At 33.8% G+C, this 13,878-nt stretch overlaps 1 protein-coding gene and 1 pseudogene across 3 annotated transcripts in view; one reads left to right on the forward strand and one right to left on the reverse strand.

The window, feature by feature from the left end:
* Positions 1-1,798: 1,798 nt before the first annotated feature.
* Positions 1,799-13,878, reverse strand: part of SNX13 (sorting nexin 13) — a 166,408-nt gene continuing 154,328 nt past the window's right edge. For 2 of the 3 annotated variants that reach the window (XM_037836844.1, XM_037836843.1), the window contains exons 23-26: positions 9,707-9,852; positions 9,386-9,454; positions 7,792-7,904; positions 1,799-5,380 (exon numbers count right to left, since the gene is read on the reverse strand). In XM_037836844.1, the coding sequence (XP_037692772.1) occupies positions 5,133-5,380; positions 7,792-7,904; positions 9,386-9,454; positions 9,707-9,852 (576 nt within the window). In that variant the 3' untranslated portion in view covers positions 1,799-5,132. Of the gene's footprint in view, positions 5,381-7,791; positions 7,905-9,385; positions 9,455-9,706; positions 9,853-13,878 lie in introns of those variants that run through there. The other variant, XR_005217024.1, reaches the window with a different exon arrangement.
* On the forward strand, positions 9,928-13,446 carry LOC119534780 (annotated as a pseudogene).

A 13,878-nucleotide genomic window follows, 5' to 3' on the forward strand; every position in this document is an offset into this window, starting at 1 on the left:
CACAGCAGGCCTGACTGCTCTCCTTTGAAAGGCCTGCTTACAAGGTTGGCCCTTGGCTGGCATTTGGGAACTTAAATATTCCACCATTCCCAAAACTGTTAAGTGGCTCACTGTGCCTAAACTGTTTGTACAAAATATATAGTTTTAAGCTGAACACATGCTTTCTTTCTGAGAGTTGGAATTTTTCTACTTGCTTGGTAGAAGGTGCTCACATGATCAGTCCCCAATAAAAACCACAGGCAGAGTCTCAAATGAAATTCCCTGGTTGCCAACATTTCACACGCTTACTTACAACTCAATGCTGGGGTTTTTAAGTCCATACTGTGTGACTCCATTAGGGAGGACCCTTGGAATCTTGTCCCTGGTTGCCCTTGGACTTCCCACACGTCTTTTCCTTGTGATCTTGCTCTATATCCTTTAGTTGTAATAAATCTTAGCCATAACTATAATTATATACTTGAGTCCTGTGAGTCCTCCTAGTGAATCACTGAACCTGGTAGTGGTCTTGGGGGCCTCTGGCACACAGTCCTATTATTTTCACTCTTGATGACACATAAAAGGTCATTAATATAAAATTATCGCATTTAATACATTTCTCACACACTGTACATTAGTACATAGACACTAATTAAGTATAATTTTCACTCTGTTGGTTTTTTTTCTCATGTAGTATTTAACTAGTTTCTCACCTGCTGCAATTTTTCCTAGATCAAACATAGTATCTGCCATTCTGTATCAGTCAATGTCTGGTACACGGTTTTAAAATTGAATTGTATTAACTTCTTCCATCTCTGTATTTCCCACTTAATATTCTTTTGATCATACCAGTAAGACCCTGGCAAATATCTTTTCTACTCCTCACTTCTCTTTTATTCTTTATTGAGTTTATTATTCTGATACCCAGGAACAAGTTTCATTCTTTAATACGTCCTATTATAATCAGCTGTTAATTTTCCATATTCTTTTTCTTCCAAAGATTGAACTTAAGGTTAAAAAATAAAACAGAAAATGCTCATGTCCCAGATTCACTAGTTTTTCTTTCCAGAGTTTTATATTCCCTAACTAAAGATGCTAATTCAAGCTGTTAATAGGTGTTTGTGGCGAAAGGTTCTGTGGTTATCTAAGTTTGGGAAATTAGATGAGCAAAACTAAAACAGATTTCTTTACTATAGAAACTTTTCAGAGCCTTTAATATAATCATTTCAATTGAAAAGGGACATTTTTAGATAGTTTTATGTAAGTTACATAAAAGGACAAAACTGAACCCCCAGGAACATCTTGAAGAGACCAACATTTTATAGTACACACTTGGAGAAATACTATGTCAATCCCTGGTGGGATAACAGTAATCAGATCTGATATCTGGGAAGTCTATGTAGACAGCTCCAGGAAGGTTGCATCAGCCCATGGATAGTTACATTGGTGAGTATTGCATCTATTACCTTTTACAACTGAAAACATTTAAAATATTAGGTAAAAGATAAATTTAAAATAGGATCAAATAAAAAATTTTAATGGATTACTAATTGTAGTCTTTCACTCTATGAGAAAATTATATAACAGAACAGTATGACATTTTCTTTAACACTGTGGCAGCAAATTACTTGCATCATAAAAGGAAAAATATGTTCATTTATTTATAAGTCAGAAATCATTCAAGAGCTTATCTACCAACCTGAAACTTGAAATTTTATTCTAAAATGAAAAGAAAATACACATAAGTACTAAAAATAAGACTACTAAGCAAGCATTTTTTCAAGTAACAAAAACTATCGCTACTAAAAAAACTCAACAAAAATGTTTGTTAATACTTTATTAGTATTTTCTAATGGACAGAATATAATGCAAACCAAATAAAAATTGTAATCTTTCTTTTAGTCCAATAAAAATAACTGACATTTGATTGTTGTTTCTTCTTCGTTAGAGAATTAAAGTATTGACAGAACACTTAGGCACACAGTAGACACTGTACAATGATATGCACAAGTTACCTTTTAACAATTATAATCCTAAAATGTGCTCTTTATATTTTTCCCTTGTAATACAGGAGCCATGCTCCTATTTAAGCAAAATGTACTAATAATGAAAGAATTTTACAAAGAATGACAAAAAGACTTTTAAAACAAGTCCTCAAATAAAAGGATGCAGCAAGAATGGAATGTAAGTTGTCGGGTTAAGAAGACAATTTAAACTAGATCTCAAAACATTAAAAATTCATTTATTTTACAATTACTCAAATACACATGCATTAAATGAATATATTGCACACAATTAAAATTTTAGATTGTGAAATTTATGTTGTTCTTATTTTTTGTTTTAAAAAGATACACTTTCTGGTAGCACTTAACTGTTGGATTTTTTTGCAAACACCAGCAGCACAAACTTAAAATGAGCCAAATGAAATATTCAAGAAAGTTTTAATGTGTTTTTAAAAAAAATTAAGGCTAACCAAGTGCATCCATTGGTTAATGGCACAACTCTTTTCAGCAACTATTCAGAACACCCTAATTATAGGAAAAGCCCATCTAAGTGCTGTATTTTAATTATACAATCAATTTTTAGGTGAATGCGCTATAAGTTAGTAGCAATGGTCTCTAAAATAGTTTAAATATTACCTGAAAAATTAGAATACCCAAACAAAGAATGATTAATTTTGAAGCTTCTTGCCTAAAGGCATCATTAAAGGAAATGCATTAAAAAAATCAAATATCAGAAGACATAAAGCTTCTTCATGTATATATTCATATATGCAATAAATGCATTAAATGTAATAACTTTATTAAACATAGTACACTGTACTTGACTTATGGGTTATATATTTTACACACAACTTGACCAAGTCATTAGAAAAGTATCTCTAATTTTAGCATGACCACTGCTCTCGCTGATGTAAAACACAGATGTGCATAGAGAAGATGCATCACCATTTACACAGACTACCATTCGACATTTCTGCCTTTGAAATATAAACTCTTTTAGACAAAAAGTATTTAAAAAACCCATTTGCTCAAATAATTTTTGGTATGATTGCAGTTATTTTGCAGGGCTCTATTATGAAAATTTGCAGTCTTGCATGACCTTCTTCCCTGGTTGATGGCCAGGTGTTCCTCACATTACATAGAAATGTTTTTTTTTACATGTACACACTAGGTTCTTACATGAATTATTCTATACACTCTTAAATTTATTCATGTCAAATATATACTTGAAATAGGCAGGGTTATATATGAAAATCATTGCACTTATGGCCATGCTGCTGCTTCCTACAGACATGTTTTACATATCCTCCCTTTTAAAGCCTGGGGTGGGGGGAGAGGACAGGGCAGAGAGACACACTGAAAAGAAATATTATTTCTTTCTGCGAGCAACTTAGGAACTATTCTCACTTGCAAGTTGCAATGAAAGGAATTTATTTCATTTAGGCAATTCTGAAGACATGCAGCACATGTTGAATGTATGCACACTATAAGTATGCACAACAGCATTAATAATAAATACGACTATTATAAAGCTTTAAAGGAAGTTTTTATTCTGTTACAATAGGCTTCTCTTTTAAGTAGCATCTAAGTAGAAAAAAAAAAAAGACAGTAATACCTTGTTCCAATCTTAAAGCTCCCAAATAACTGGGATACCTATACTTTGTTCCTTTATCTTAAGCACCCGGACATTCTTTTAATACCAGGATCTTGGCTCAGTGGTCTGATAAGTAGCTTCACTATTTTAAGGTTTTAGTGTTAAATATTTTTAAAACCAAAAAAACATAACAAAACAAAACAAAACAACACATACACCCAAATTTTTAGTCAATGAAAGTATTTAAAACTATGCAGAATCCTTGCAGATAAGGAATATGAAGACTTCTGAGATGGACAAAATGGAGAATGAGAAAACTAGGAAATTGTGCAGAGGCTCCAAAATTTGAAAAGGTATTTTTGTTGTTATTGACATAAAATTATGTTAGGGACTTAAATGGATATACTGAGGGATTTTGTTGACTTGATTTAGTAGAATTTTACATTATGTGAAATATAAATAAAAGCATATTAAAAAAAATATTATAGTTCTGTTTTCATTATTTTCATATATGTACAATGTAACAGAACTAATAATCTGTATATTTTCATATAACTAATAAGCTCATTTAATCTTTGATTTGCTATTTTTGCAATTACCTAAGGTATGTCTAGATCACACAATTTAAAATGATCATATGGTAACTTTCAACAGAGTACTATTTTTCTTTTTAATTTCCTGTTTTCAGAAGGACAGAATATATTTGGCAGTTCTTCCAACAAATAACACTCCTTCTTGTCTAATCAGCAATTTTTAAATAAAACTGTAATAATTCTGGAATTTAAACAAGAGCCACCACATGCTTCTGTTTGCATACAGAATGCCAAAAGAAAACTTATAACTGAGTACCACAAGAGCAAAATAGAGCCCTTAAAGTACATAAGAATCAATCAAAAATTGTTTTATACCAATGAATAACAAATCCAATCAAATTTTGGTTTTGATTGGTTTCAGTTTATATTTTGTTTTATTTTATGTCACAGAAATGTAATTCAGATATAAGGTTATTTCGTACTTTAAGGGCATTCTGTCTCTTTCCCCAGACCAAAATAGATGCTCCAAAGATCATTCACTTGGTTAATCCACATTATGTTAACATGCTCATATAGACACCTCTACAAAATTATGCAAACAAATCCTCCCAAATCTTACACAGCACAATCTCCTATTACCAAACAAATTAGCCAATTTATCTGTGAACCATTGTTTTGTGCTTTCTTTAACTCTCGTATGTCCACTCTGGCACTTTGTCACTGCTTGAGAATGCTGATTAGTTTGAACTGGAAGTAACCATCACCATTCTTGCTTGAGGTGAGGACAGTATCCTGTCAATGTTGCAAAAATATGCACCAAACCATTTAAAACATGGAAACCTCTCTTGGTAGTGGCTGGATTATAGATGAGGATGAGAAGAACCACAGTCTTATGGATGTATTAATGATCTGTTTTGAGACACTAAAAGACTGGTGCAGCACAACAGTATATGAGTTAAGCCCCAGAAGATCTGTCCACACCATTAGTCCTGGACAAAATGAACACCAGCTTCAGAGATTGGAGTGTCACCTTTTTTGTAAAGAAGGCGCTTGAGTAGTTTGAAATTTCTGTTTATATTTTTGCATCTGCTTTGACCGTGAATGCAGTTTTTTGAAAAGTTCACGGAATTTATACTGTGGAAATAAGGTTTCCAAAAAGCCTTCCAAGAAGACATAAACCATTCTCCTATTTAGCTGGTTGTGCTGAAACATTTCAAAAACACGAAGAATACCTTTCCGTGTTGTCTCAGCCCCAATAATGTGCTTCAGTTCATCTAAATGAAGAGGGGAAAAGACACACAATTCATTACTCGAATAAAAGAAACACAAGGTCTAAACTATGCTCTTAAATAGCAAAAAGTATGTAAAGTACAGAGAAAGAGTAATTGATAAACAGCAGATATCCAATTAATGTTTCATTTATGTAGTATAACTGAGAGCTTAAGATGTATGCATATTAGCATGCAACCATGTATCTTTCCACTTATGCGATAGATACTAGGAGACAATACAGCATAGGAGAAAGAGGTGGGTGGGATCCAAACTCGGAAATCCCAAAGAAAAGTTACAATCCTGTCCTTTACAACTTATGCGATATTTATTTACCCCGAGACTACTACTTCATTTGTAAAATGGGGATTTATAATTCTTATAGCTGTGACTATATATAAGGAAATAATGAGATAATGTAAAAGTGATCTGTAAACTATAAAACACTATACACATTCTTACTATGTCTAAAACATAATGAGAAATATTATAAGGAAACAAGATGTGTGAAAACTGATCAATGATCTCAAGAAATGTGTGGAGTTGTAACAATGCCAGAAAAACACTAAAGAAAGAAATGTTGGGGGTGGGGAGCGCGAAGCAGGTGGGGGGCAAGCTGAGATAATAAGGAAAGATTTCCTTCAAGGAAGTGACAACCAAAGTAGACTTTGCTATCTGGGCAGGATTTTGATAGAGACAAACAGATGAAGGATTAGCCTTGCCTTGGTGGAGAGAACATCAATGAGCAAGAAGCAGTAAGTGGAATAATAAAAAAGCATGTTCAAGAAATGGGGGTAATACAGTTTGGTTGAATTTTGGGATTCCTCTAAAAAAAAAAGTGGAGAAAAGAAGGGGAAAAGTGACAGTACTGTGAATGTCAGCAAGAGTAAGTCTGAGTTTAGTCATAGGCAACATGAAATTACTAGAGATATTTGAATTTGGGTAAAGCATGTACGATTATTTTTAATTATTCACAATCAAGGCTGCAATAGCGATGCATATTAGTCTGCTGCTTTAGAAACAAACATGCAGCTTCTGAAAGGGGTACAATATAATTTCAAACAAAAGGTTTGTGAATTTACTAAAAAGCAGGAAAGGGATTACTTATATATATGTTTACCCTCATTTAGTTAAGGTCTTCCCACCATTGTCATCTTCTCAGTGAGGCCTTCCTTGACCACCCTATCTAAAATTGCAACTAACCTAATACTTCCTATTCCTTTCTCCTGCATTGTTTTTCCCTTTAGCAGGTGCCACTAACATACTAAAAGTTTCATTTATTTGTTTCCTGTTTCCCCCTAACCTAATATAAGCACCAAGAAGCCAAAGATTCGGTGCAAAGAAGAGTGTCTGGCATATGATATATGCTCAAATATTTACTGAATGAACTTAAATAAACTTTCTTTCAGCTACATAACTAACTTTTTATAGCATAGTCTTAAATAATATTGTAAGTTATTGTTTCTTTATATTTTTCTAAAATGTAATTCTATAATTTGCTTTTGCCACCAAATGCAATAGCCATGTGGCAAATTTTCAAATTATGTGTCTGACAGAAGAGAAAGGTGATCATTAAAATGATGAAAAAATATTTTAAATTATAAGAAAAACAAAATTATAGAAAAAGAAATAGTTATAGTATGATTCTAAAGAACTTAAAAATATCCCTTTTCATTCTCTATATCCATATTTAAAATGTGAAGAAGAGATTTCTAGGTATTGTCAAAGATATTTATAAATAAAAAAAGAAACCAAACCACCATTAGCCTCCAGCTACATAAAACCTCTTTTCATGTTATATAATTTCTTTTTAAGAGAAGCCAAATGGGGACAAAATGAATGTTAAGTTGAGACAGCTGTTTCCAAAACAGGCCAAAAAAATGCCACTATGTATACTTTCTTTGGGATCATGTTTTAGTAAGGATTAATAATGGACCAAACAGTTGTTTCCCTGTATAGGGATTCTTTGAAAATGTGTTTGTTTATTAAGTAGCACAAATACTCTTCCTGAAAACCTCAAACTTCAAACTCTTTTAATAGCTCTTTCATCTGTCACATATTTTACTTATTTTACAACCTTATCCCCCAAAGACTCAAAATCCAAGCAGAATGAAGTGGTTAAAAGCACAGTCTTTCAAAGTCATTCAGAGATGAGTCACAATCCCAACTGTCATTTACTAGCTATAAACCTTGGATATGTTACTTAACTTCTCTGAGCTTCTATTTCCTCACATATAAAGCTGTGATGCTAATAATGCTTAGCTCCATAGGACGGTTACAGGATGTTACGAAATGCCTAGCAGAGTACCTGATATATAGTAATTATAATCAAAAGACAGCTAAAATAGCATGGTTAATGGCCGAAATTCAGAAGACCTACAAATTAATGAAATTTTTACCATATGTGTTCACTCACCTGGCATAATTGCAAGTAATTTAGTTTTCCCTGCAATTCTTGTTCTCATTCGAATAGCTTTATCTCTGCATGGAACAGTCTCTGCTAAAATGCCATTTGGCCAAAATGCATCTCTATTTAAGAAGAAAAAATGAGTTTTGTAAACATTTTCATTCTCCAGAGATAGGAGTTGGTGAAATTACTGCAACTTTCTACAGAAAACACAAATGTGAACAGGAAAAAATAAAGTTTCTCACATTTTATATACGTATAATGATATTCAATAAACAGTGCCTAAGTGTAAGGTTCAGATTTAGGTGCAAAGGGACATATACAAGAAGAATAAGAGATGAATTCTGACCTGGAGTAATTTATAAACATTACTAAATAACACAGATAACAAAATGGAATATATAGATGACTATTTCACAGCCATTTAACTCACAGTGGAGCCTTGGCTGATTGAACATCCCATCCAAAATACAACCAAGTAATATCTTGAATTTGGACACCTTAAAGAGTTCAACAGCTAATTTCTCACAGTTATGATACCCCATAACTCCCCACAACTAAGTCAATATAAAATCAAATTCCACACCCACAGCTTATAGCTGGATTGATTACAATGTTCCTTTCACACATATTATAATCCATTCTCCTTCACCTTCACATACTTGATTCCTTTCCCCTAGTTCTTGGACCAAAGGCAGGAATATAGCACAATGACTAAGTGCTAATCTTAGAATCTGATCTGAGGAAGAGAACCTCCCCAGAGCAATGAATGGTTCTCAATTCTGACTGCACATGAGAATCACCTGAGAGCTTTAAAATATCTTGATGTTTAGGCCATATCCCAGATTAAGTCAGAATCTCCTGGGATGGGTCCTAGGCGTCAACACTTTTTAAAGCCCTCCAGGTGATTCCAATCTGCAACCAAGGTTGATAACCAGGTTAGCAAATACAACTGAGAAAAACTAATCTAAAAAACTAGGTATTGATTATATGATCATACCATTTCTACACTACTATCTCAATTATCTTAAAGTCACAGTACTGTGACAAAATGGAACCCATTATCTTAAAAATTTTTCTTTTACCCTTTTCATATTCCACTTATAAAGAAACAAAGATCAATAGGTCCATGGGACAAATGTTTGTTATAACTCTTACAAAAACTTTTTGTGTGTCAGTAACTAACTACAGCCAATTTTATGGCTAGGAAGGAAACAAAAGCAATGTAGTGATAACAATGCTAAACTTTGTACTAGCTGAAGGAAGTGACTTGTCTGTTTTTTTTTTGTTTTTTTGTTTAAGAAAAGTTGTAGGTTTAAAGAAAAAGCCATGCATGATATATAGGGTTCCCATATACTACTCTATTATTTATGTTTTGCATTAGCATGGTACAATTGTTACAACTGATGGATGCACATTTTATAACTGTACAATTAACTATAGTCCATGGTTTAACTTAGGATTCATTGTGTTGTACAGTTCCATGGATTATTTTTTAATTCTAGTGACATATATAAAATCTAAATTTTTCCCTTTCAACCACATTCAAATACATAATTCAGTGCTGTTAACTACATTCACAATGCTACACTACCATACATACCTGAAACGTTTCACTGAATCTGCTACTTGCTCAGGTGAGGTCATCCAATCTACATGGTCAACTATTTTTCTGAAAGAAAATAAATATAAATAAGTAAGGTCAATATTTTAGAAGCTGAATAAAAAAAGAAACACTACTTTCATGGAGCAAGCAGCTTAATTTGGAAGTAAATTATCTTTAACAGCACCAGACTGCTTTACAATGATCTTCTTAAAAGGCCCATAAAAGGAAATTTCTCCTATAAAGGATGACAATCTACTTCCAGAAATAAAAGCCTAAAAGCTAAGATCAGACTCTAAGTTAAAAAAAAAAAAGTGGTACCTATTAATAGTATCACCATATGTGGCTCTAATAACCTGTTGAAGTAGGTTTTTGATATTCCTTCGCAACCACTGATTTCTCTCTTTTAAATCAAATACTTCATCCATGAGAAGCAGCATTACTCTAAGTGGAATATTGTCATCCACCTGACAAAATATGAGAAAAAATAAAGTTTGAGTTAGCTACGTACTACAAATGGATACTCTTGCTGCTTTTACAAAATGATTGGTATGATTTCACGTTACAGAACAATTTGTTTTATAGCCTTCATAACTTGATAACTCATTCTAATCTTGAAAAGATTTTTAACAGACATTTTGACAGAATTTTACAATTCTACAATAATGAGTAAATTCCAAGAGTAGTGAAAAAAGAAACTTCTCAAAATAGATTCCTGATCATTTTAGGATGTCTTAGGGGCTGTACTAGTTTGATAATCAAAATATGCTATCTCCCTTTGCCTATTTTCTGAAGAACTTTTTTCCTAAAAATAAAATATTCCCAGCATTGCTCTGTTTTTAAAAGAACAATACACAATCTACGCAGAATCATGTGTTTTGCCTAGTTAGTAAGTTGTATGTATTTAGGTATATTCAGGAAAAAGCAGCTGAAATTCAATCCAACACACATTTAAGTTAACATTATAAAAGGCATATTTAACTAAATTACCAGAATTTTCTTTTGACTTTTAACTAAAAATTGGTTTATTTTTATTATGGGACAATGATAATGATCATGATATAGAAAGCAAAGAAGCTAACATTTCAAAATATTTGTCAACATTATATCAGAGAATCTTAATTACTTATAGGAAGACAATCTGGAATGCTTTGATATGACAAAAAGATATAAAAAGCAAAACCAGGAGCCGATTTAGAACTGCAACAAAAAATGCATATAACTGCCAGTAATTTTATAATTCTTACATCACTAAGATACTATTTCCAATTATTTCCTCATCAATCTTGTAATTTAAATGTGGAGAAAAAAGCATGAGTTATACATTTTTCACTGTCATGATGTGAACATTTTCTTAGTACACGTTCCATTTCACATATAGAAAGCTTACAGCATTTAACTGAACTGGGGGGAGTGGGAGACCCACTTCATTACTGAGGCAAGATAAATATTTGTCTATTCACTGATGACAAATATTCACAGGTTTGGTGCCACATGACAATTTATATTATGCCAGCAAAATTCACAATAAAACACTCTAAACTATTCTGAAAAAAAGTAAAAACATTATCTTTCTTAGTTGGTTCATTGCAGAAAACCTCAGTTGGAAAAACAAGAGAGATAATTCTAATTCTAAAACAAATTAGCTTAATCGAACAGAATACAGAGCCAAGAAACAGATCCAAACATATACAATAACCAGGTTTATGACAAGAGAGAAACCAAGTATATAAGGAAAAGACGGTCTTTTCAATAAATGGTGCTTAATGTTATCTGCACCATACATCACTCCACATGCAAAATTCAATCTCAGATGGGCTACAAATAAAAATCTTGGAATGGTAAAACAATACAAGCATACCTTGTTTTGCTGTGCTTTGCTTTATTGCAATTCACAGATACTGTGTTTGTTTACAAATTGAAGGTTTGTGGCAACCCTGTGTCCAGCAGGTCTACTGCAACCTTTTTCCAACAGCATTTGCTCACTTCATCTCTCTGTGATAAATTTTGGTAATTCTCACAGTATTTCAAACTTTTTAACCATTATTTTATCTGTTATGGTGATCTCTGATCAATGATCTGTGACATTACTATTGTAATCATTTGGGGAGTGCCATGAACCATGCCATATAAGACAGCAAACTTAATCAATAAAGGTTGTGTATGTTCTGACTGCTTCACTGACTGGCCATACCCCATCTCTCTCCCTCTCCTCAGGCCTCCTTATTCCCTGAGACACAACAATATTGAAAATAGGCCAAATTATATTTAAAAAGCCTCTAAGTGTTCAAGTGACAGGAAGAGATACACATCTTTCATTTTAAATCAAAAGCTAGAAATGACTAAACTTAGTGTAAAAGACATGTCAAAAGCCAAGATAGGCTGAAAGCTAGGCCTCTGATTCCAAACAGTTAGCCAAGTTGTGAACACATGGGAAAAGTTCTTGAAGGAAATTAAAAGTGCTACTCCAGTGAACACATGACTGTACATAAATGAAACAGCCTTATTGATGATACGGAGAAAGTTTTAGTGGTCTGGATAGAAGATCAAACCAGCCACAACATTCCCCTAAACCAAACCCTAACCCAGAGCATGGCCCTAACTCTCTTTAACTCTATGGAGGATGAGATAGGTGAGGACGCTGGAGAAGAAAAGTTTGAAGCTAGCAGATGTTGGTTCATGAGGTTTAAAGAAAGCTGTCTCCATAACATGAAAGTGCATGGGGATGCAGCAAGTGCTGATGTAGAAGCTGCAGCAAGTTATCCAGAAGATCTAGCTAAGACAATTGATAAAGGTGGCTACACTAAATAACAAATTTTCATTGTAGAAAAAACAGCCTTCTACTGGAAGAAGATGCCATCTAGGACTTTCAAAGCTAGAGAAAAGTAATGCCTAGCTTTGAAGCTTCAAAGGACAGGCTGACTCCCTTGTTAGGGATTAATGCAGCTGGTGACTTTAAGTTAAAGCCAATGCTCATTTCCCATTCTGAAAATCCTAGGGCCCTTAAGAATTATGCTAAATCTACTCTGCCTGGGGCTCTGTAAATGGAACAACAAAGCCTGGAACACAGCACATCTGTTTACAACATGGCTTATTAAATATTTTAAGCCCACTGTTGAGGCCTCCTGCTCAGAATAAAAGATTTCTTTCAAAATATAACTGCTTATTGGCAATGCACCTGGTCATCCAAGAGCCCTGATGGAGATGTACCATGAGATTAATGTTGTTTTCATGCCTGCTACCACATCCATTCTGCAGCCCACGGATCAAGGAGTCATTCTGACCTTCAAGTTTTATTATTTAAGAATACATTTTGCAAGGCTATAGCTGCCACTGGTGGTGATTCCTCTCAAGGATCTGGGCAAAGTCAACTGGAAATCTTCTAGAAAGGATTTACCATTCTAGATGCTGTTAAGGACATTTGTGACTCATGGGAGGAAGCCAAAAGATGAACATTAATAGGAGTTTGGAAGAAGGTGATTCCAACCCTCAATGGAAGACTTTGAAGGGTTCAGGACTTCAGTGAAGGAAGTAACTGCAGATGTGGTGAAAATAGCAAGAGAGCTAGAATCAGAAGTGGAGCCTGAAGATGTGACTGAATTGTTGCAATCTCATGATAAAACTCGAACGGATGAGGGGTTGCTCCTTATGGATGAGCAAAGAAAGTGGTTTCTTGAGATGGAATCTACTCCTGCTGAAGATGCTGTGACCATTGTGGAAATGACAACTAAAGATTTAGAATATTACATCAACTTAGTTGATAAAGCTGTTGCAGGGTTCAAAAGGACAGGCTCCAATTCTGAAAGAAGTTCAACTGTGGGTAAAATGCTGTCAGTCAGCATCACGTTGCTACCATGTTGTATGAGAGGAAGAGTCAATTGATGTGCCAAACTTCATTGTTGTCTTATTTTAAAAAACAACCACAGCCTCCTCAACTTTCACCAACCACAATCACCACCCTGATCAATGAGCAGCCATTAACACTGAAGCAAGACCCTCCAGTAGCAAAAAGATTATGACTCACCGAAGGCTCAGATGACGATCAGCATTTTTGGCAATAAAGTATGTTTTAATTAAGGTATCAACATTGTTTTTTTAGACATAATGCTATTGCACATAACATTTATATGCACTGGGAAACCAAAAAATTTGTGTGAGTTGCTTAATTGAGATTTGCTTTATTGTCATGGTCAGGAACTGTGCCTGTAATATCTCTGTGGTATGCTTGTAAAGGTTTTTAAAGAAAACCATGGGAAAATATCTTTGTGACCATGCAGTAGATACAGGTTATATATGCAGTACATAGTAACAACACAGAGAGTCAAAGATATTGGTAATAAATATATCTGATAAAGAACTCCTATTCAGCTTATAAAATGCATTCCTTCTAATCAGAGGCCAAGACAACTAAGCCAATAGAAAAATGGGTGAAAGACCTAGATAGATACATAAGACAGACATCCAAATGGCCAATAAACAGATGAAAAGGGGTT

The sequence above is a fragment of the Choloepus didactylus genome, chromosome 5 (assembly GCF_015220235.1).
Source record: "Choloepus didactylus isolate mChoDid1 chromosome 5, mChoDid1.pri, whole genome shotgun sequence".
Taxonomy (NCBI): Eukaryota; Metazoa; Chordata; class Mammalia; order Pilosa; family Megalonychidae; genus Choloepus; species Choloepus didactylus.